The sequence below is a fragment of the Oncorhynchus kisutch genome, linkage group LG16 (genome assembly GCF_002021735.2).
Source record: "Oncorhynchus kisutch isolate 150728-3 linkage group LG16, Okis_V2, whole genome shotgun sequence".
NCBI classification, from domain to species: domain Eukaryota; kingdom Metazoa; phylum Chordata; class Actinopteri; order Salmoniformes; family Salmonidae; genus Oncorhynchus; species Oncorhynchus kisutch.
This window is the reverse complement of record NC_034189.2, coordinates 37,575,589-37,599,951: the sequence shown is the minus strand read 5'-3', so window position 1 is coordinate 37,599,951 and position 24,363 is coordinate 37,575,589. Positions and strand designations below refer to the sequence as shown.

The 24,363-nt window shown below is 45.1% G+C and overlaps 1 protein-coding gene across 7 annotated transcripts in view; it reads left to right on the top strand.

The window, feature by feature from the left end:
• The window catches only part of LOC109906775 (intersectin-1), a 72,749-nt gene that overhangs the window by 18,828 nt on the left and 29,558 nt on the right, over positions 1–24,363 (top strand). For all 7 annotated transcript variants that reach the window (XM_031792330.1, XM_031792332.1, XM_031792331.1 and 4 more), the window contains exons 4-16: positions 472–535; positions 870–1,036; positions 1,706–1,867; positions 2,382–2,457; positions 7,844–7,956; positions 8,049–8,112; positions 8,441–8,578; positions 8,928–9,040; positions 9,426–9,688; positions 10,081–10,230; positions 10,340–10,480; positions 15,416–15,503; positions 16,281–16,420. In XM_031792330.1, coding sequence (XP_031648190.1) covers positions 472–535; positions 870–1,036; positions 1,706–1,867; positions 2,382–2,457; positions 7,844–7,956; positions 8,049–8,112; positions 8,441–8,578; positions 8,928–9,040; positions 9,426–9,688; positions 10,081–10,230; positions 10,340–10,480; positions 15,416–15,503; positions 16,281–16,420 — 1,679 coding nt within the window. The remainder of the gene's footprint in view (positions 1–471; positions 536–869; positions 1,037–1,705; positions 1,868–2,381; positions 2,458–7,843; positions 7,957–8,048; positions 8,113–8,440; positions 8,579–8,927; positions 9,041–9,425; positions 9,689–10,080; positions 10,231–10,339; positions 10,481–15,415; positions 15,504–16,280; positions 16,421–24,363) is intronic.

The window sequence follows — 24,363 nt, the reverse complement described above, 5'->3', positions numbered from 1 at the left end:
CAGGTCAAAGGTGAAGGGGTAATGAAGCTTGGTGGACTGAGGCTAGGGCGGGCCTTTGAAGTGTTTCATTCCCTACAGCCCACACAGTAGCAAGCAACTTCATTCTCCACTCATCTCACTATCAGAAAGGACATTTCAGTCACTCACACTCACTCATATGATCATCTGATATCATTGCCTTGGTGTTTCGAATTTCAACATAACCTTGCACAACCTCGACACACCCTTTTAGAGAAGTGCAAGTGCTTGTTTCGCTCGGCTACTTCAGCAAAAAGTATTTCGCAAGCCGCTGTCATTTCATACTTCTCAAAATGTATGATTGTGTTCAAATTGAAATAATTTGCATTTGATTCCTCTTGAAAGAGGAACCAACTGGCCTCTTTCTCTGTGTGTTTGAATAGATGTATCCATAATGGTGTACAACGGACTCAACACTATTATGATATTATTTTCCCTTCTCACCGTTCGTAGGTGACCAGGCCAGGAATTTCTTCCTGCAGTCAGGCCTGCCCCCTCCCATCCTGGCACAGATATGGTGAGTGTCTCCTCTCACTCCATCTCTCCCATTCTCAACTCAATCCACTGTTAATGTCAACCACTGTTGTCTCTCTCTCTTTGCCTTTCTCTTGTTTTTGTCAATCTCCTCCCTCTCCTTCCACTTCACTCCACAGGACTCTTTCTTTCTCTCTCCATCTCCTTTATCTCTCTCTCCCCCTTGTTCTCTCATCCCTCTCTCTCTCTCTTCAATTGCTCTATTGGCATGCCATCTACACGGACATATTGGTAAAGCAGAGATTCACAACAACAATGAGAATAATCAGCATAATGTAATCGTATCTTTACTTTCTTGCTCTCTCTCCCTCTCTCAGGGCCCAGGCCGATATGAACAATGATGGGAAGATGGACATGCACGAGTTCTCCATCGCCATGAAGCTGATCAAGCTCAAGCTGCAGGGTCACTCCCTGCCCCCCTCTCTGCCCCCCTCCATGAAGCAGCCGCCCCTCACCCTGCCCCCGCCACCCACCGCACCCTTCGGTAAGGGACTAGACAGGGGCAGGGTGCGTCTCAATAGTCTAAAGGGGCTTCCTTTCCTCCATCTGCACTGATCTGCACAGCAGGATAGGTAAAAGCAGTGTGGTGGATGCAACAACAAAAAAAGTACATATTTGCTTTAACCTGTCCACTTGTTCTTTCAGATCAGTGCAGGTGATGTACAAGAGACTAGGAGATTGTGCCACTAGGCTATGAGATACACCCATGATACAGTCCCCATGGCCACCATTAACTAAATGGACTTTAGAGTGCTCGAAGCCAACTCTGCCATATCATCTGCCCCATCTATGTACATAACTAAATGTTTCACTGGGGCAACTTAAAACCTTTACCCGACTACCTGTTATCTCAAAGCACAACCATAATGTGCCGTTTCTGGTATTTGAACAAGCAACGCTCTGTGTCAATATGCTGTTGCTCCCCCTGACAACCTGGGCATATTGCTGTGCGCTGCCTGTTTATGACCAGACTGTTGTTAATTTTCAAGTGAATCAGTCAGAACTCAGCGCTTGTAGACTCCTCGGCTTTGAATGAGTGGGGAAAATAATAATAATTAACACTGTTAAAAATAATAGGCTTGTCAATAGAAAATGAATGATGGTCTATTGTCTTATGTTTGTCTGACATACCTTACTTCATTCTACCCTGCAGGAATGCATGGTTTAGGGGTAATGCCAGGCCTCCCAGCAGTCCCTCCATTACCCATGCCCCCTATGCCAGGGGTGGGCATGTCCCCCCCTCTGGTGTCGTCGGTGCCCCCGTCCGTACCCCCTATGGCCAACGGCGCGCCAATGACGGGCTTCTCCCACCAAGGTAGGGCCCAATCAGAATTGTCGTTAGACACGCCACTGAATATACAAAGTGGAGTTCTAGTGAATGACAGTGAAGCCCTCTGGCAACGTTTCGGAGCATCTCACTTTGTTGATATAATCCTTACCTCACTAACAAATTCCTCTCTTTTTTTTTGTGATTCCCCTTTTTTTATATATATATATATGTGTGTGTGTGTGTGTGTGTGTGTATGTGTATGTGTATGTGTATGTGTATGTGTGTGTGTGTATGTGTATGTGTATGTGTATGTGTATGTGTATGTGTATGTGTATGTGTATGTGTATGTGTATGTGTATGTGTGTGTGTGTGTGTGTATGTGTATGTGTATGTGTATGTGTATGTGTGTATGTGTGTATGTTTGTGTGTGTGTGTGTGTGTGTGTGTGTGTGTGTATGTGTATGTGTGTATGTTTGTGTGTGTGTGTGTGTATATATATATATGTATATGTATTTTTTTTATCTCACTCTGTCTCTTTCTCTCCATCTCTGTCTCTCAGCCACGACACTCAACAAAAGCTCTTCTTTCAACCGCCCGGGTGCCAAGATGCAGGGCCAGTCTTTTGAGACTTCTAGGTGAGTCACATGTCACCCACTTGGAAGAATGGCCCCTGCTCACTGGGCTCAAACTCAAAGGGACAAATGTGGCTGTGTTTGTGCTTAGACTGCTGCATCTAATTTTATCAAGACACTTGAGTCTTTAAAAAATATATATTTTTAACACACAACCGGCTAGCTCATTAAAAAGCCATCGCATCACTTAGCGACTTTCTCTCTGTTAAAACGAGAGATGCACAGGCCACGTCCCGTGTCGTCAGTTGGAGAAGAGCAATTATTCCTTCCAGACTGCTTTGCTTTCTCTAACATGACTTAAAAATAACTTAATGTTCAAGTTTCAAAGTTTATTGCACATTTTTCAGATGTTAACCCTTTACACTTGTGGAAGTTTGCCTATAGGGTTACGTTGAAATGTGAAAATCATGTGCAATTGAAAGGGAACCGTTTGGAGATTATGGGTAAATCATTAGACCAAAGTTGAGAACACACACACGAGACTCAGTCCAAACATTACACTGTCGATTATATGTGCATTTTACATTCTGTACTTTTCACTGCATTTGTTGATAACTAAATGTGAAAATACTCTGGATACATTCAAGTAACATGATAAGAATTTTCTTGTTAAATGTGGGGGTAGGTGCAACATAAGACAAAACATTTTGAAGGGTTTGAGTGAGAAGACTAACTGGTATCTCCCAGTGGCCACACACACACCTCTCTAAATTGTGCACATTTCCTAAGTTATTTCAACGCACTTTTATGACTCAAAGAAGAGTCTTCAGCTATAAGGTGCTTTTTTAAAATCTCTCCTAGCTGTGCCGTTGAGGAACTAGAGCAAGCACACTTGTTTGGAACAGCCCCGCGTCCTTACACTCAAACAATTAGTTGTTTTAAGCAATCCAAAAACAAACCATTTATAAATTGCAATCTGGGTCAGGAGGGAGAAAGCTTGTTCTCTTGCCAACATGACTAACTAAGATGTGAAAGCCTAACACTGTACGATCGTATTTTATAAGGCAATTCAGAGAAACAGATTGTGTAATTTTGGTGCACATAAGAGTCATGGGGATATTCAGGTGTGTGTTCCACTGCAATTTTTTTCTCCACAATAGACATTCTGTTCAGAACAACCGAGGGTATGATGCCATGTCGTCTTGTAACTGTGCATCAAACATAGTGATCATAAACGTTGACACTGTATATAACATGAGTTTTATGATGAAATGTAAAGTGCACATTTGGACTCGCGGGTGTTTGGCTTGCTTGTATGACATCAAAGCTGTATTTCTTATCCTCGACCTCTCATCTTTCTAAATCCATCAAGTCTTCTTCATTTACAGCATTTCCCTGACTCTTGACAACAAAACATTTGCAAAAGTTGCCCAATTAGTGGGAGGGATGTGGGGCTCAAGTTCAGAACGTCTGTCAGTCAAAACCCATACAGCGCAGTGAGGCGTAAGAGCCTGAGCTCTGATGTTATTTATAGCATGTTACTATACAGCCACTGCGTTCCAATTTAGGTCCAAATCTGCCATTTTCAACCCGTATATGGGTACGAGTGTAAAGGGTTCAAATTGAAATTTGTCTGTGTCTTCAAGGCATTTTCCAACTGGCTCATGCATAGACAGCACAGCAAAAACACACAACATGTAACACAACGGTACTATAAAAAAACAAAGAATAGATACAAAGAAATAGTGTTTATTGGCTTATTTCACTGTAGAGCCTCTAGTCCTGCTCACTATACCTTATCCAACCTATTAGTTCCACCACCCACACATGCAATGACATCTCCTGGTTTCAACGATGTTTCTAGAGACAATATCTCTCTCTTCATCACTCAATACCTAGGTTTACCTCCACTGTATTCACATCCTACCATACATTTGTCTGTACATTATACCTTGATGCTATTTTATCGCCCCCAGAAACCTCCTTTTACTCTATGTTCCAGACGTTCTAGACGACCAATTCTCATAGCTTTTAGCCGTACCCTTATTCTACTCCTCCTATGTTCCTCTGGCGATGTAGAGGTGAATCCAGGCCCTGCAGTGCCTAGCTCCACTCCTATTCCCCAGGCGCTCTCTTTTGACGACTTCTGTAACCGTAATAGCCTTGGTTTCATGCATGTTAACATTAGAAGCCTCCTCCCTAAGTTTGTTCTATTCACTGCTTTAGCACACTCTGCCAACCCGGATGTTCTAGCTGTGTCTGAATCCTGGCTTAGGAAGACCACCAAAAACTCAGACATTTTAATTCCAAACTACAACATTTTCAGACAAGATAGAACTGCCAAAGGGGGCGGTGTTGCAATCTACTGCAAAGATAGCCTGCAGAGTTCTGTCCTACTATCCAGGTCTGTACCCAAACAATTTGAACTTCTACTTTTAAAAATCCACCTCTCTAAAAACAAGTCTCTCACCGTTGCCGCCTGCTATAGACCACCCTCTGCCCCCAGCTGTGCTCTGGACACCATATGTGAACTGATTGCCCCCCATCTATCTTCAGAGTTCGTGCTGCTAGGCGACCTAAACTGGAACATGCTTAACACCCCAGCCATCCTACAATCTAAACTTGATGCCCTCAATCTCACACAAATAATCAATGAACCTACCAGGTACCTCCCCAAAACCTTAAACACGGGCACCCTCATAGATATCATCCTAACCAACTTCCCCTCTAAATACACCTCTGCTGTCTTCAACCAAGATCTCAGCGATCACTGCCTCATTGCCTGCATCCGTAATGGGTCAGCGGTCAAACGACCTCCACTCATCACTGTAAAACGCTCCCTGAAACACTTCTGCGAGCAGGCCTTTCTAATCGACCTGGCCGGGGTATCCTGGAAGGATATTGATCTCATCCCGTCAGTAGAGGATGCCTGGATATTTTTTAAAAATGCCTTCCTAACCATCTTAAATAAACATGCCCCATTTAAGAAATTTAGAACCAGGAACAGATATAGCCCTTGGTTCTCCCCAGACCTGACTGCCCTTAACCAACACAAAAACATCCTATGGCGTTCTGCATTAGCATCGAACAGCCCCCGTGATATGCAGCTGTTCAGGGAAGCTAGAAATCATTATACACAGGCAGTTAGAAAAGCCAAGGCTAGCTTTTTCAAGCAGAAATTTGCTTCCTGCAACACTAACTCAAAAAAGTTCTGGGACACTGTAAAGTCCATGGAGAATAAGAACACCTCCTCCCAGCTGCCCACTGCACTGAAGATAGGAAACACTGTCACCACTGATAAATCCACCATAATTGAGAATTTCAATAAGCATTTTTCTACGGCTGGCCATGCTTTCCACCTGGCTACTCCTACCCCGGACAACAGCACTGCACCCCCAACAGCAACTCGCCCAAGCCTTCCCCATTTCTCCTTCTCCCAAATCCATTCAGCTGATGTTCTGAAAGAGCTGCAAAATCTGGACCCCTACAAATCAGCCGGGCTAGACAATCTGGACCCTTTCTTTCTAAAATTATCTGCCGAAATTGTTGCCACCCCTATTACTAGCCTGTTCAACCTCTCTTTCGTGTCGTCTGAGATTCCAAAAGATTGGAAAGCAGCTGCGGTCATCCCCCTCTTCAAAGGGGGGGACACTCTTGACCCAAACTGCTACAGACCTATATCTATCCTACCGTGCCTTTCTAAGGTCTTCGAAAGCCAAGTCAACAAACAGATTACCGACCATTTCGAATCTCACCATACCTTCTCTGCTATGCAATCCGGTTTCAGAGCTGGTCATGGGTGCACCTCAGCCACGCTCAAGGTCCTAAACGATATCTTAACCGCCATCGATAAGAAACATTACTGTGCAGCCGTATTCATTGATCTGGCCAAGGCTTTCGACTCTGTCAATCACCATATCCTCATCGGCAGACTCGACAGCCTTGGTTTCTCAAATGATTGCCTCGCCTGGTTCACCAACTACTTCTCTGATAGAGTTCAGTGTGTCAAATCGGAGGGTCTGCTGTCCGGACCTCTGGCAGTCTCTATGGGGGTGCCACAGGGTTCAATTCTTGGACCGACTCTCTTCTCTGTATACATCAATGAGGTCGCTCTTGCTGCTGGTGAGTCCCTGATCCACCTCTACGCAGACGACACCATTCTGTATACTTCCGGCCCTTCTTTGGACACTGTGTTAACAACCCTCCAGGCAAGCTTCAATGCCATACAACTCTCCTTCCGTGGCCTCCAATTGCTCTTAAATACAAGTAAAACTAAATGCATGCTCTTCAACCGATCGCTACCTGCACCTACCCGCCTGTCCAACATCACTACTCTGGACGGCTCTGACTTAGAATACGTGGACAACTACAAATACTTAGGTGTCTGGTTAGACTGTAAACTCTCCTTCCAGACCCATATCAAACATCTCCAATCCAAAGTTAAATCTAGAATTGGCTTCCTATTTCGCAACAAAGCATCCTTCACTCATGCTGCCAAACATACCCTTGTAAAACTGACCATCCTACCAATCCTCGACTTTGGCGATGTCATTTACAAAATAGCCTCCAATACCCTACTCAACAAATTGGATGCAGTCTATCACAGTGCAATCCGTTTTATCACCAAAGCCCCATATACTACCCACCATTGCGACCTGTACGCTCTCGTTGGCTGGCCCTCGCTTCATACTCGTCGCCAAACCCACTGGCTCCATGTCATCTACAAGACCCTGCTAGGTAAAGTCCCCCCTTATCTCAGCTCGCTGGTCACCATAGCATCTCCCACCTGTAGCACACGCTCCAGCAGGTATATCTCTCTAGTCACCCCCAAAACCAATTCTTTCTTTGGCCGCCTCTCCTTCCAGTTCTCTGCTGCCAATGACTGGAACGAACTACAAAAATCTCTGAAACTGGAAACACTTATCTCCCTCACTAGCTTTAAGCACCAACTGTCAGAGCAGCTCACAGATTACTGCACCTGTACATAGCCCACCTATAATTTAGCCCAAACAACTACCTCTTTCCCAACTGTATTTAATTTGAATTTATTTATTTATTTTGCTCCTTTGCACCCCATTATTTTTTTATTTCTACTTTGCACATTCTTCCATTGCAAAACTACCATTCCAGTATTTTACTTGCTATATTGTATTTACTTTGCCATCATGGCCTTTTTTGCCTTTACCTCCCTTCTCACCTCATTTGCTCACATTGTATATAGACTTGTTTATACTGCATTATTGACTGTATGTTTGTTTTTACTCCATGTGTAACTCTGTGTCGTTTTATCTGTCGAACTGCTTTGCTTTATCTTGGCCAGGTCGCAATTGTAAATGAGAACTTGTTCTCAACTTGCCTACCTGGTTAAATAAAGGTAAAATAAAATAAATAAATAAAAACATACAAAAGACGCTTTTAATAAGAGAAGACTCCCCGCTCTCCATTTTAGCTCCCCTGTGCCCCCCCAGCCCCCTATTGACTGGGCTGTTCCCAGCTCGTCCCGGCTAAAGTACCGGCAGCTCTTCAACAGCCACGACAAGATGATGAGCGGCCACCTCACCGGTAAGACCTTGTCTGTCAACAATACTCATTGCGGTTTATCCAATCCACTTCAGCGGTTTCTCGGAGCTCATGTTTTTATCCTTGTCTTTCAGGACCCCAAGCAAGAACCATCCTGATGCAGTCCAGCTTGCCCCAGACCTCGCTGGCGTCCATATGGTAAGAGATGGGAGTGGAGCCAATACTTAGGATACTTGGCCACTAATTCCTCTCTGTCCTCTGACTATTGCTTCTCTCTGCTGACTCTGGGTAGAAGTTACCTTTAGGCACAGATCTAGGATCAGCTTAACCATCAGATGGCAAAACTAATCGTATCAGTTGGTGTTTAGGAGGATGAAACGCAAAACTGGTTTCGGATCAGTTGTCAGGGTGCTCCTAAACAACACTTGTTTCACATTCCTCGACTCTGCTAGTCACAGGACAGGAAGTGCATGGCTGGCGGTAACACGCCACGTCTTTCTCTCTCCCCCTCTCCCTGTTTCTCTAGGAACCTGTCGGACATCGACCAGGACGGCAAGCTGACAGCCGAGGAGTTCATCCTGGCCATGCACCTGATTGACATGGCCATGTCCGGCCTGCCCCTGCCCCCTATCCTGCCCCCAGACTTCATCCCCCCCACCTTTAGGTACAATCCACTGCTCCCTCTGTGCCTGGCAATGCCCCTTAGCTCTACCTCTGTCTGCAGAGTATGCATTGATACCAGCACTTACCTTAGGCAGTTTTGTCATTATTGATGTTATTGCCCCACACCTTGGCCAGGGGTTTTTCCGTGACCTGACAAGAGTCCTATTTTTATATCTGGGTCATAGTTTTAACTATCAGTCCATCAGTCTATATTGATCCCATTAGGAGTTTTTCCTGGTCAAGTCACACGGTCAGGAAAAACCCCTGGTCCTGCCCATCCATGCTCCATATGAGGTGCTGTAAGTCAGTGAGCTGCTCTGACTGACTGGTCTGATGTTGTCTGTCTCCAGGAGGGTGCGTAGTGGTAGTGGGGTGTCTGTCACCAGCCTGCACTCCACTGACCAGCGGGTCCAAGAGGAGGCCGAAGAGGAGCAGGAGAGCGAGAAACAGAAGCTGGAGAAACGTAACCACTCTTAAATTCATAGACAGAGCTATGGATGCAATGACTAACCATCCGTGGGATCGAAATGATAGATCTGAAGCTATACAGTGTTTGTTTACAGTTACATTATTAACGAACAGTGGAGCAAAACAAGCTCCTATTTTGGTTTCGGGTGCAGTTGAACTAAGCTCACAAGCATTTGTTATATTCTTCTAGAATCTATGGCTATGTATCATCAATTTTAAAGTCCAAAAATGTATGTACCAATCCCTTTAAACGCACAGCAAAAAGCTCCTTTATAAATATAAACAGCTATATAAAAATGGCCCTATTTTTCCAAGAAATGCCACTGTAAATTAGGCAACAGGGCAAAATATGTCCCCTATCTCTGTCTCCCTCCCCAAAGTGACTTTCGAGGACAGGAAGCGGGAGAACTTTGAGCGGGGCAACCTGGAGCTGGAGAAGCGTCGACAGGCCCTGCTTGAGCTGCAGCGCAAGGAGCAAGAGCGTCTGGCAGCGCTGGAGCGCGAGGAGCAGGAGAGGAAGGAGCGCGAGCGGCTCGAGCAGGAGAGGCGGCGTCAGCAGGAGCTGGAGAAGCAGCTGGAGAAGCAGAGGGAGGTGGAGAGGCAGCGCGAGGAGGAGAGACGCAAGGAGATCGAGAGGAGAGAGGTGAGGAGAGGTGGTAAGGAGTGGTAAGGAGGATGGAGAAGGAAAAGAGGTTTAAGGAGGACAGTGAGGATGTATAAAGAGAGGGAGAGGCAGAGTAAAGAGGTTGAGAGGGAGGAGGAGATGTAAGGGGAAAGTGAAGAACACAGGAACCAATGCAGTGTGTGTGTATATTAACTATTCTACTACTATGTTGTATTTTTAGATAAATTCACTCTCGTTTCTTATTGTATTGCTTTATTGACAGAGGGGGAGACAAGTGTAGAGAAAAGGGCATTGAACCCAGGTCACCGGCAGGAACTTGAATATGTGCATAGATCTGGAAGTGTTACCACTCGACCACGGCTGGCTCTGCACTATTTCTGCGTACAAAGTAAAACATTCCCTCTGGCTAGGCGGCGAAGCGGGAGCTGGAGCGCCAGCGCCAGTTGGAGTGGGAGAGGAACCGCCGGCAGGAGCTGCTGACCCAGAGGAACCGAGAGCAGGAGAACATTGTCCTGCTCAAAGCCCGCAAGAAGACCCTGGAGTTTGAGCTGGAGGCACTGGTAAAGACAGACACACAACATTATAACTTTAGTCCCAGGATATCTTTACTTTGTTATTTTGAAGAAAGGACAATAAGGTATGATAATTAGTTTCTCCCTCCCTCCCCAGAACGACAAGAAGAGCCAGCTGGAGGGCAAGCTGCAGGACATCCGCTTCCGCCTGTCTGCCCAGCGGCATGAGATCGAGAGCACCAACAAGACCCGCGAGATCCGCATCGCTGAGATCACCCACCTCCAACAGCAGCTGCAGGTACATACACACCATGTGTAACACATAGTCCCCTCCATAATTATTGGGACAGCGAAGCATTGTTTCTTGGATTTGAAATAAAAAAATGACTATGAGGTTGAAGTGCAGACTGTCAGCTTTAATTTGAGGGTATTTTCACCCTTATCAGGCGAACCGTTTCTAAATTACAGCACCTTTTGTACGTATTCCCCCATTTTGGGGACACGGTCACTTGTATGTACAGTTGAAGTTGGAAGTTTGCGTACACTTAGGTTGGAGTCATTAAAACTCGTTTTTCAACCACTCCACACATTTCTTGATAACAAACTATAGTTTTGACAAGTCAGTTAGGACATCTACTTTGTGCATGACACAAGTCATTTTTCCAACAATTGTTTACAGACAGATTATTTCACTTATAATTTACTGTATCACAATTCCAGTAGGTCAGAAGTTTACATACACTAAATTGACTGCCTTTAAACAGCTTGGAACATTCCAAAAAATGTCATGGCTTCAGAAGCTTCTGATAGGCTAATTGACATAATTTGAGTAAATTGGAGGTGTACCTGTGGATGTATTTCAAGGCCTACATTCAAACGCAGTGCCTCTTTGCTTGACATCATGGAAACATCAAAAGAAATCAGCCAAGACCTCAGAAAATAAATTGTAGACCTCCAAGTCTGGTTCATCCTTGGGAGCAATTTCCAAACGACTGAGGTACCACATTCATCTGTACAAACAATAGTACGCAAGTATAACCACCATGGGACCACGCAGCCGTCATACCGCTCAGGAAGGAGACGCGTTCTGTCTCCTAGAGATGAACGTACTTTGGTGCGAAAAGTGCAAATCAATCCCAGAACAACAGCAAAGGACCTTGTGAAGATGCTGGAGGAAACAGGAACAAAAGTATCTATATCCACAGTAAAACAAGTCCTATATCGACATAACCTGAAAGGCCACTCGGCAAGGAAGAAGCCACTGCTCCAAAACCTCCATAAAAAAGCCAGACTACGGTTTGCAACTGCACATGGGGACAAAGATCGTACCTTTTGGAGAAATGTCCTCTGGTCTGATGGAACAAAAATAGAACTGTTTGGCCATAATGACCATCATTCTGTTTTGAGGAAAAAGGGGGAGGCTTGCAATCCGAAGAACACCATCCCAACCGTGAAGCACGTGGGTGGCAGCATCATGTTGTGGGGGTGCTTTGCTGCAGGAGGGACTGGTGCACTTCACAAAATAGATAGCTACATGAGAAAGGAAAATTATGTGGATATATTGAAGCAACATCTCGAGACATCAGTCAAGTTTTAAAGCTTGGTCGCAAATGGGTCTTCCAAATGGACAATGACCCCAAGCGTACTTCCAAAGTTGTGGCTAAGGTGTACAGTCGTGGCCAAAAGTTTTGAGAATGACACACATATTAATTTTCACAAAGTCTGCTGCCTCAGTTTGTATGATGGCAATTTGCATATACTCCAGAATGTTATGAAGAGTGATCAGATTATTTGCAAGTCCCTATTTGCCATGCAAATGAACTGAATCCCCCAAAAACATTTCCACTGCATTTAAGCCCTACTCTGCAAAAGGTACAGGGATTGGACTGCTGAGGATTTGGGTAAAGTCATTTTCTCTGATGAATCCCCTTTCCGATTGTTTGGGGCATCCGGAAAAAAGCTTGTCCGGAGAAGACAAGGTGAGTGCTACCATCAGTCCTGTGTCATGCCAACAGCAAAGCATCCTGAGACCATTCATGTGTGGGGTTGCATCTCAGCCAAGGGAGTGGGCTCACTCACAATTTTGCCTAAGAACACAGCCATGAATAAAGAATGATACCAACACATCCTCCGAACCATCCAGGAACAGTTTGGTGACGAACAATGCCTTTTCCAGCATGATGGAGCACCTTGCCATAAGGCAAAAGTGATAACTAAGTGGCTCAGGGAACAAAACATCAATATTTTGGGTCCATGGCCAGGAAACTCCATGGCCAGGTCAATCCTCAATAGGCGGGTGGACAAACAAAAACCAACAAATTCTGACAAACTCCAAACATTGATTGTGCAATAATGGGCTGCCATCAGTCAGGATATGGCCCAGAAGTTAATTGACAGCATGCCAGGGCAGATTGCAGAGGTCTTGAAAAAGAAGGGTCAACACTGCAAATATTGACTCTTTGCATCAACTTCATGTAATTGTCAGTAGAAGCCTTTGACACTTATGAAATTCTTGTAATTATACTTCAGTATTCAATAGTAACATCTGACAAAAATATCTGAAGACACTGGAGCAGCAAACTTTGTGGAAATTAATATTTGTGTAATTCTCTCAACTTTTGGCCACGACTGTATTTAAACTTCCGACTTCAACTGCATATTAAAGTAGTCAAAATGTAAGTATTTGGTCCCTTATTCATAGCACGCAATGACTACATCAAGCTTGTGACTCAACAAATTTGTTGTATGCATTATCTGTTTGTTTTGGTTGCGTTTCAGATTATTGGCTGGACACCGTATATTATTATAGAGCCAATAGAAAAAAATGCTTCAATGTCCCAATAAGTGTGCAAAGCTGTCATAAAGGCAAAGGCTTTGGAGAATCTAAAATATATTTTGATTTGTTAAACTTTTTTTTGTTGGTTACTACATGAATCCATGTGTGTTATTTCATAGTTTTGATATCTTCACTATTATTCTACAATGTAGAAAATCGTTGTTGTTTTTTAACAGAAAAACCCTTCAGTAGGTGTGTCCAAACTTTTGGAAAGTATTCAGTCCCCTCGACTTTTTCCAGATTTTGTTACGTTACAGCCTTATTCTAAAATCGATTTAAATTTTTTTTACTCCTCAGCAATCTCCACACAATACCCCATAATGACAAGGCGAAAATAGATTTTTAGAAAAGCACATTTATTTATTTTAAATCTATCATTTACGTAAGTATTCAGACCCTTTCCCATGAGACTCAAAATTGAGCTCAGGTGCATCCTGTTTCAATTTATCATCCTTGATTTTTCTACAACTTGAGTGGAGTCCACCTGTGGTAAATTCAGTTGATTTGGACATGATTTGGAAAGACATGCACCTATCTCTATAAGGTCCAACAGTTGACAATGAATGTCAGAGCAAAAACCAAGCCATGAGGTCGAAGGAATTGTCCGTAGATCTCCGAGACAGGATTGTGTCGAGGTACAAATCTAGGGAAGAGTTGCAAAAAAGATCCCCAAGAACACAGTGGCCTCCATTCTTATATGTAATAAGTTTGGAACCACCAAGACTCTTCCTACAGCTGGCCACCCAGCTAAACTGAGCAATCAGGGGAGAAGGGCCTTGGTCAGGGAGGTGACCAAGAACCCAATGGTCACTCAGTGGAGATCGGAGAAGCTTCCAGAAGGACAACCATCTCTGCAGCACTCCACCAATCAGGCCTTTATGGTTGAGCAGCCAAACGGAAGCCATGTTTCAGTAAAAGGCACATACATGACAGCCCTCTTGGAGTTTCCCAAATGACACCTAAAGACTCTCCGACCACGAGAAACAAGATTCTCTGGCCTTATGAAACCAAAATGGAACTCTTTGGCCTGAATGCCAAGCGTCACATTTGGATAAAACCTGGCACCATTCATAGGGTGAAGCATGGTGTTGGCAGCACCATGCTGTAGGGATGTTTTTCAGCAGCAGGGACTGGGAGACTAGCCAGGATAGAGGGAATGATGAACGGAGCAAAGTACAAAGAGATCCTTGATGAAAACCTGCTCCAGAGCGCTCAGGATGTCAGACTGGAGCAAAGGTTCACCTTCTGAATGACCCTAAGCACACAGCCAAGACCATGCAGGAGTGGCTTCGGGGACAAGTCTTTGAATGTCCTTGAGTTGCCCAACCAGAGCCCGGTGTTGAACCCTGTCGAACATCTCTAGAGAGACCTGAAAATAGCAGCGACGCTCCCCATCCAACCTGACAGAGCTTGAGAGGATCTGCAGAGAAGAATGGGAGAAATTCCCCAAATATAGGTGTGCCAAGCTTGTAGCGTCATACCCAAGATGACTCAATGCTGTAATCGCAACCAAAGGTGCTTCAACAAAGTACTGAGTGAAGGATCTGAATACTTATGTAAATGTGGTATTTATATATTTCTTTATATGTAATAAAGTGGCAAAAATGGAAACTTTTCAAATCAATTTTAGAATACGGCTGTAACGTAACATGTTGAAAGGTCAAGGGGTTTGAATACTTTCTGAAAGCACTGTATATGTAGCTAGGCCTACTGATGGTATGAATTTGGGATCTATCGTCCCCACAACTGTCCCAGAGTCTGTTTTGGAATAGGCATTTTCTTTCTCACACAGAACGACAAGCTGACCAATAGAAGAGGTAAACTTTTCTACTATGGGGGATATTGGATTTGCCAAGGCTAGTGATTTGCTGTTTGTTTCTCGTCTTGTTGGCTCAGGAAAAGTAAATGTGGCAGTTATTCTAAGTTCGCGTTGGACTTTGTCTGGAAAAATGATGCACGCCGTTGCATGTTCTGTTAATATGAATTACCATAATCTAAATGTGATTTCTGTCATATTGAGCACCGTAGGCAGTTGCCCTAATAATGTTACACACCCAATGCATATGGTTCTGGTAAATTTCCCAAATGTCCGTTAAATTAAAATGCTGCCAATCAAATGTCCGGCCCCACATTTTCCTAATGGAAACCCTGACACACACACACACACACACACACACACACACACACACACACACACACACACACACACACACACACACACACACACACACACACACACACACACACAGTGATGCCTCAGGGTAAAAAAAAAAAAACATTTTGTTTTTCAGTTAGGGATTTTTCTTAACGTTAAGGATCCCAAATTCGTTTTAACGTTTAAACATTCACAGATGCAGTTTACCTAAGACTTGCTGTTGCTTTGTGTGACGTCCCCAGGACTCTCAGCAGTGGCTCGGCAGGCTGATCCCTGACAAACAGTGTCTAAACGAACAACTCAAACAGGTTCAACAGAACAGCCTGCACAGTAAGTACTGCTTCATTACCTCAGCTCCACACATCTTTAGGGAATAGGGTGCCATTTGGGACTCAGACGGTGTACTATATGCTTTGCTATTATAGATGGCTTGTGAATTCTCTGCTAAGTCCATGCAATATTTCCCCCATGTACTTGCCAAAAATGAGTAGTTAGCTTTAGCTTGATTGCTAGTTAGTCCTAGCTATGCTATCATACTGTACATGGGTAGGCCACATTGGACTGACTTATAAATTGTACTACAGTGTTTCCCCTGGTGTAGTACAGGTGTGGAAGTTCCCCCCACCTAGCGCCTTATAAAATAATCTGGCCTATTAGTTTTAATTGACAATCTGTTGCCTGGGGGCCTTTGTACCCCACCTGCAAACAAAACTAAGGGAAAGACTGACTGCCACACTATACTTAAGCTAGAAGTTCGGAGGAGGTGTGGTATATGACCAATATACCACAGCTAAGTCCGTAAGCACAACGCAGCGTGGAGTGCCTGGATACAGCCATTCGCCATGGTAAATAGGCCACATACCACAAACCCCTTAGGTGCCTTATTGCTATTATAAACTGGTTACCAACGTAATTAGAACGGTCTGATATACCACGGCTTCCAGCCAGTCAGCATTCAGGGCTTGAACCACCCGTTTTATAATAACCGGCACTTGCTCTCTGGGTCATATTCACTTAGCTCCAATAGGAAATGCTTGTTTTAGTTTTCTGCTGCAAAAAAATATTGCTACGCTGGGCACTAATAAATACAACCTCGTCCTTGTCCAGGAGACTCCCTGTCGTCGCTGCAGAAGGCGGTGGAGATCAAGGAGTCTAGTCGGCAGCAGCTGAGAGAACAGCTAGACACCGTGGAGAGAGAGACCCGCTCCAAGCTGCTGGAGATAGACGCCTTCAACACCCAGCTCACGGTACTACTACTCCCTAACGGACTCATCTTAGTAGGTTCAAGACGAGGGCACGTTTCTTTAAGGCTAAGTTCATCGTTAGAACCTCCGTAGGAGCATCGTTAAATCTCTGAGCTGTTTCTCAAAACCGCTGTTAGTAAAGTTTCACTTGAAAACGCTCGTTATTTACCGACTGCCCCAGACCACTCGTAGAACAGCACAGTGCGTCATTTTTACCCTTCTGCGTCACTTTATACACACAATATCTCCAGTACACATGGAATCATATGTTTTTCGCGATGCGGATCCTGTGTTCTGCCTTACAACCAGTGCCACGGGATGGTTCCCATGCAGCGACCCAAAAAAACGACTCAGAAAAAGAGGGAAACGAAGCGGTCTTCTGGTCAGACTCCGGAGACGGGCACATCGTGCACCACTCCCTAGCATTCTTCTTGCCAATGTCCAGTCTCTTGACAACAAGGTTGATGAAATCCGAGCAAGGGTAGCATTCCAGAGGGACATCAGAGACTGTAACGTTCTCTGCTTCACGGAAACGTGGCTCACTGGAGAGACGCAATCCGAAGCGGTGCAGCCAGCGGGTTTCTCCACGCATCGCGCGGACAGAAACGAACATCTTTCTGGTAAGAAGAGGGGCGGGGGCGTATGCCTTATGGCCAACGTGACATGGTGTGATGAAAGAAACATACAGGAACTCAAATCCTTCTGTTCACCTGATTTAGAATTCCTCACAATCAAATGTAGACCGCATTATCTACCAAGAGAATTCTCTTCGATTATAATCACAGCCGTATATATCCCCCCCCAAGCAGACACATCGATGGCTCTGAACGAACTTTATTTAACTCTCTGCAAACTGGAAACGATTTATCCGGAGGCTGCATTCATTGTAGCTGGGGATTTAAACAAGGCTAATCTGAAAACAAGACTCCCTAAATTTTATCAGCATATCGATTGCGCAACCAGGGGTGGAAAGACCCTGGATCATTGTTACTCTAACTTCCGCGACGCATATAAGGCCCTGCCCCGCCCCCCTTTCGGAAAAGCTGACCACGACTCCATTTTGTTGATCCCTGCCTACAGACAGAAACTAAAACAAGAAGCTCCCACGCTGAGGTCTGTCCAACGCTGGTCCGACCAAGCTGACTCCACACTCCAAGACTGCTTCCATCACGTGGACTGGGAGATGTTTCGTATTGCGTCAGCCAACAACATTGACGAATACGCTGATTCGGTGTGCGAGTTCATTAGAACGTGCGTTGAAGATGTCGTTCCCATAGCAACGATTAAAACATTCCCCAACCAGAAACCGTGGATTGATGGCAGCATTCGTGTGGAACTGAAGGCGCGAACCACTGCTTTTAATCAGGGCAAGGTGTCTGGTAACATGACTGAATACAAACAGTGCAGCTATTCCCTCCGCAAGGCTATCAAACAAGCTAAGCGCCAATACAGAGACAAAGTAGAATCTCAATTCAACGGCTCAGACACAAGAGGCATGTGGCAGGGTCTACAGTCAATCACGGACTACAGGAAGAAACCCAGCCCAGTCACGGACCAGGATGTCTTGCTCCCAGGCAGACTAAACAACTTTTTTGCCCGCTTTGAGAACAATACAGTGCCACTGACACGGCCTGCAACGAAAACATGCGGTCTCTCCTTCACTGCAGCCGAAGTGAGTAAGACATTTAAACGTGTTAACCCTCGCAAGGCTGCAGGCCCAGACGGCATCCCCAGCCGCGCCCTCAGAGCATGCGCAGACCAGCTGGCCGGTGTGTTTACGGACATATTCAACCAATCCCTATACCAGTCTGCTGTTCCCACATGCTTCAAGAGGGCCACCATTGTTCCTGTTCCCAAGAAAGCTAAGGTAACTGAGCTAAACGACTACCGCCCCGTAGCACTCACATCCGTCATCATGAAGTGCTTTGAGAGACTAGTCAAGGACCATATCACCTCCACCCTACCTGACACCCTTGACCAACTCCAATTTGCTTACCGCCCAAATAGGTCCACAGACGATGCAATCTCAACCACACTGCACACTGCCCTAACCCATCTGGACAAGAGGAATACCTATGTGAGAATGCTGTTCATCGACTACAGCTCGGCATTCAACACCATAGTACCCTCCAAGCTCGTCATCAAGCTCGAGACCCTGGGTCTCGACCCCGCCCTGTGCAACTGGGTACTGGACTTCCTGACGGGCCGCCCCCAGGTGGTGAGGGTAGGCAACAACATCTCCTCCCCGCTGATCCTCAACACTGGGGCCCCACAAGGGTGCGTTCTGAGCCCTCTCCTGTACTCCCTGTTCACCCACGACTGCGTGGCCACGCACGCCTCCAACTCAATCATCAAGTTTGCGGATGACACAACAGTGGTAGGCTTGATTACCAACAATGACGAGACGGCCTACAGGGAGGAGGTAAGGGCCCTCGGAGTGTGGTGTCAGGAAAATAACCTCACACTCAACGTCAACAAAACTAAGGAGATGATTGTGGACTTCAGGAAACAGCAGAGGGAACACCCCCCCATCCACATCGATGGAACAGTAGTGGAGAGGGTAGCAAGTTTGAAGTTCCTCGGCATACACATCACAGACAAACTGAATTGGTCCACTCACACAGACAGCATCGTGAGGAAGGCGCAGCAGCGCCTCTTCAACCTCAGGAGGCTGAAGAAATTCGGCTTGTCACCAAAAGCACTCACAAACTTCTACAGATGCACAATCGAGAGCATCCTGGCGGGCTGTATCACCGCCTGGTATGGCAACTGCACCGCCCTCAACCGTAAGGCTCTCCAGAGGGTAGTGAGGTCTGCACAACGCATCACCGGGGGCAAACTACCTGCCCTCCAGGACACCTACACCACCCGATGCTACAGGAAGGCCATAAAGATCATCAAGGACATCAACCACCCGAGCCACTGCCTGTTCACCCCGCTGTCATCCAGAAGGCGAGGTCAGTACAGGTGCATCAAAGCTGGGACCGAGAGACTGAAAAACAGCTTCTATCTCAAGGCCATCAGACTGTTAAACAGCCACCACTAACATTGAGTGGCTACTGCCAACACACTGTCAATGCCACTGACTCTACTCCAGCCACTTTAATCATGGGAATTGATGGGAAATGATGTAAATATATCACTAGCCACTTTAAACAATGCTACCTTATATAATGTTACTTACCCTACATTATTCATCTCATATGCATACGTAGATACTGTACTCTATATCATCGACTGCATCCTTATGTAATACATGTATCACTAGCCACTTTAACTATGCCACTTGGTTTACATACTCATCTCATATGTATATACTGTACTCGATATCATCTACTGTATCTTGCCTATGCTGCTCTGTACCATCACTCATTCATATATCCTTATGTACATATTCTTTATCCCCTTACATTGTGTATAAGACAGTAGTTTTTTTTGGAATTGTTAGTTAGATTACTTGTTCGTTATTACTGCATTGTCGTAACTAGAAGCACAAGCATTTCGCTACACTCGCATTAACATCTGCTAACCATGTGTATGTGACAAATAAATTTGATTTGATTTGAATCAAGATGTTGATCTGTCTCTGTGGCCGCAGCTAACTTCAGAGGGAAGTTGACTACAAAATAGAAAGTTGTCAATTTTTTTTGCAATTGTTACAAACAAGTGAAGGGAAAAAAATGCTTTGAATGAACACTGAGATGACTGCATTAAAAGAAGATACACTTATAGGCCTATAGCCTGTAGTCCAATCATAAGCTGTTGAAATCAATTTCATGTTCAATCAACAAGTTCTGTTTTGCAATGCTACTGTCTAATTTGTGTCTCAATATATTTCATACCGTGTAACAACATGTGCGCATTGATGTACCAAATCTGTGATTAATGCATTATTATAGGGTTGGCATTAGAACAAACCGCCTCAATATTTGCAGCCATATAGGTGATGATATCTCTCTAGGTGCAGATCTGTTGTCAGTATTGTGGAATAATTCTAATGCTAAAATAAGATTTGAAAGGCGAAAGCTGATCCAAGAGCAGTATCAGTACCAACGACACACTTATGAACTTTCTCTACGTGGTGTTTTGGGAAAAGCATGTGACATCTTAGGCCGTTATAGGAACAATGCCTCGTTAAAACACTTGGAAGCTTAAATTCCATCGCTATCGGGAACCCCGGCCCTGGGCTCTCCAACCCTGTTCCTGGAGAACTATCCTCTTGTATGTTTTCACTCTAACCCCAGTTGTGACTAGCCTGATTCAGCTTATCAACCAGCTAATTATTAGAATCTGGTGCTCTAGATTAGGGTTGGCGTTAAAACCTACAGGACGGTAGCTCTCCAGGAACAGGGTTGGAGTGCCCTGTCCCTATCTCCTGTTCCCAGTGGATAGACATATCCCACAGAGCACAGACAAGTGACCAACAACGGATTTACAGTTCTTCTCATAGGGGTGAATCCCAACTACCACAAGTCGAATTTTCACCATGCATTGATTTCAATAAGAGACTAAATGAAAATCTGACTTAATAAATGGAAGTTAGGATTTGCCCCATATGCTCAGTTTAACAGTTGACAGTGTACCATTTAAAACACTGACTTCCAGTACTTTCTTTCTGCCTAACGATGCCTTTGCATCTCTTCGTGTTGTCTTTGTGTGTTGGGGCGCCAAGACGATCAGAGGGCTTGATGATTTGTGTGTCTGATGATCCCCCTTTTTCATTTCAATGTGATCTCAATACTTTAGTCTTTTCTTTTCAACCAAAACCTTTTTAATTGCTCCACATACCACATCAGGGGCACAGAATTTCAGATACACAGTACACTGCATTCCGCTTATAGTGAATGAGGTCATAGAAATGTTATAGTGATCCAATTGCCATGTGTGAAGGTGATCAGTACATGCGGAGTGCACTGTAGTGGAGTAGGGGGAAATTGCCTGAAGACACTGATCTTGTGTCAGTTTTGGATTGGGGGAAGGGGAGCTGATCCTAGGTCTGTTATCTAGGGGAAAACGTGAGGGTTTACACTGTTGTTCTCTCACTGTTTCTGACTGTTGCTCACTCTGTCGCCCCGCCCACCATCCACCATGCCACCCCCGTCTGGTCTGTTTGGCTGACCTTTTTTCCCGTGACCTCTGCCCTCATCTCTCCGTCCAGTCTCTGGCTGCGTTCTATCAGGGCCACACTGCCCGGATAGAGGGCCTCCGTCTGGAGCTGCTGCTGGAGGAGCAGAGGGGGCGACAGGTTGTCCACTCACCAGCACTGCTGCCCCCCGCAGGGCACTCTATGGTAGTGCATCCTTCTGGAGAATAATAACCAATCAGAATAACTCCGTGTGCTGCTGCTGCTGCTACTAAGCAGATGTGAAACCCAATGCTAAAGAAGGGAGAAAGTTAGACCCATGTCACACTACCGGGCCAACCGGAACTGTACTAGACTGGCTCAATTTTACATTGTCCTGTCAAAGCACGGTTCCAGAAACTATGATGGATGCGTAACCAGGCCTAGTGTAGTATGGTTCTGCACGGGTCGGCTCCGCTGGGCTCAGTAGTGTGATGGGTATATTAGACTCACCCCGTGCCTGTGGTAGGCTGTGCTGCTTCCGGCCAGTGTGGCCCTCTTCCCCACAACATCCCGGGGGCTCAACCTGGGGAATCAATATATGGTTAAACTGTATGTGGGTTGCTATGGTTTGACGTCGGACTCAGCCACATGGGGCTGTTGGGGCACCTAACTCAAGGTGCCAGGTCAGGGCTAGGGGTTGAGTCTGATCTGGATGTGTACCTGGGTCGTGTTCATCAAGCATAACGCAATGGGAAACAAAAATGTGCTTTTCTTATTGGGCAGGTAGTCCCTCCCTTTTTCAGTTTCTTTCTGTTTGGTGCCTAATGAACACAACCTTGTTGTTGACCTCGGTGGCACTGCTGCTGTTCTATCTGACCCTTGACCTTGGGGTCCCTGTGTGTCTCTTTTCAGTCCGAGGGGGGCTCGGTTGACCAGACGCTGCTGGACTGTCTGTCGGCTACCCTGGCCTGTTTGCAGCGTATAGACGTCTACCTGCAGGTGTCCCTACTGCCTCCCCCTCTTCCACCACGCCCTTCTCCCTACGCTCCACCACCCCAACCCCTTTACCACTCCTCTGCTTCCTTTGAAGGGCTGGTCAAAGCAAGCCATGCGGCCCTTCCTCTTGAGCGTCTTTAGCTTTAGCCTCGGTAGCCCTGCAGGGAGTTAATAAAAGCCAGCTGCCGCTTCCCTCCTTTATCTGTCCTCTGGGAGGTGCTGGAGTATCATTGCCTCCTAAACCCTCTAGACTAGGGCTCAATAAAATACTAGCATACTATTTAGTATGCATTGCCAAGACCAAAGTCAAATGGGTCACACTCGGTAGTATGCAAGTGTATACTGGGAAACAGCTCCGGTCAATGTTGTTAGCCACCATGTGCATGAACCTGGTTGTTTGGCTATTTCATTTTATTAAATCGAATCAATTACAATTTTATATTTTTCAGCTCCTTGAGCTTTGAGTTGTCAGGCTTTGTAGTTTTGGTTACGGTGAGAGGACAACATTTTACCTCTTTGGTATTCCCAAAAACTTTAAGACCGACTTTTGTTACGTTGGAAAACATCTGTAGAATGCACAAAAACACTTCCCAAAAGACTCCTGTCTTATTGGAAAGAAATGAAGTGCCTTTGATAAATTACATGGCAGGAGGACAAGATTAAAAACAGCACACTCGACCGACGTTTTGCGGCTGTACAGTCCTTCTACTGGGTGAGTGGCCACTAGCGTTAGCCATGTATTTATTTAATAGTGAATTGAGGTGTAGGGTCTACTATTTTGGGAGATCAAATCCATATAGACCTAGGCTAATTGAAGACTTGGTACAGTAAAGAAATATAGAACAAGGTAATGAACAGAGTAATGTCATTTATCAATAGATTGAGGCAATATGAAAATTATCCTCAAGTTGGTAGTGTGAGACTATTTAAAGAAATCTTCACAGGTTCTCAGTCAGCCGTGGGTCTCACCATTTTAACAGAGGACTAAACAAATCTAGCTTTCTTGAACGTACCTCACTCTCTCCAGCCCCATGTGTTGATGACACGCCAACTTAACAGATGAGGGTGAAGCCCTTGGTTGCATGGTGTTTCACAATGCATGGGTCATCACAATCTTAACCTATGAGCCTGGTTAACTGAGGGCTGTGGTGTGTGTGTGTGTGTGCAGTGTGCTCTTTAACACCGGACTACATTACCCAGCAGTCACTCTGTCCAAATGGGCCATAGTAGCAGTCAGGACCAAAAGTTCTCAAGCTCGTTTGGCCTTAATGTGTGATCTGAATATATGTCGAATATCTATTCCTCGTATCAGATATGGACATTAGATTATTCCTCTGCTCAATGAAGATATAATTTAAATTGGATTTTCATCGAATCTAAGATTAATTGATATTGATAGTTATTCCCTCAGGAAAATCAAGTCCTCAGAACTTAATTCCCTGCTCAGAATGTATATTAAGACTTTCTTAACCCTTTAGAGAGGATGGGTTTGAATTACGTCTAGCTATGATCCTTGTGAATTTCCCATTCAACTCTTTTGACCGAACTCCATATCAGTCTTTGTGCTTTTGAGAATCATAGTTTGGCTCAGATTTCTCCCAGAACCATGAATGATCTCTGTGATTGGTTGGTAACACTTGCCTTTATCCAGTAGTGTTTCCATTTGGTGCTCAAACCGGAGCAGAGCGAAGTTGCCACTAGACGGTGATTTTAGGTCAGTTTTAACCCTACTAGGTTAAGATTAGGATTGGGGAGATTTAAGCTGATCCTAGATCTATACCTAAGGGAAACTTCACCCCGGAGCGCTGAAACACGACAGTCTTCCAGTTCCAGTGGTGTCTGTGTTTCCATAGTACCCAGGGCTCATTTAACCCTCCCTCAGTGG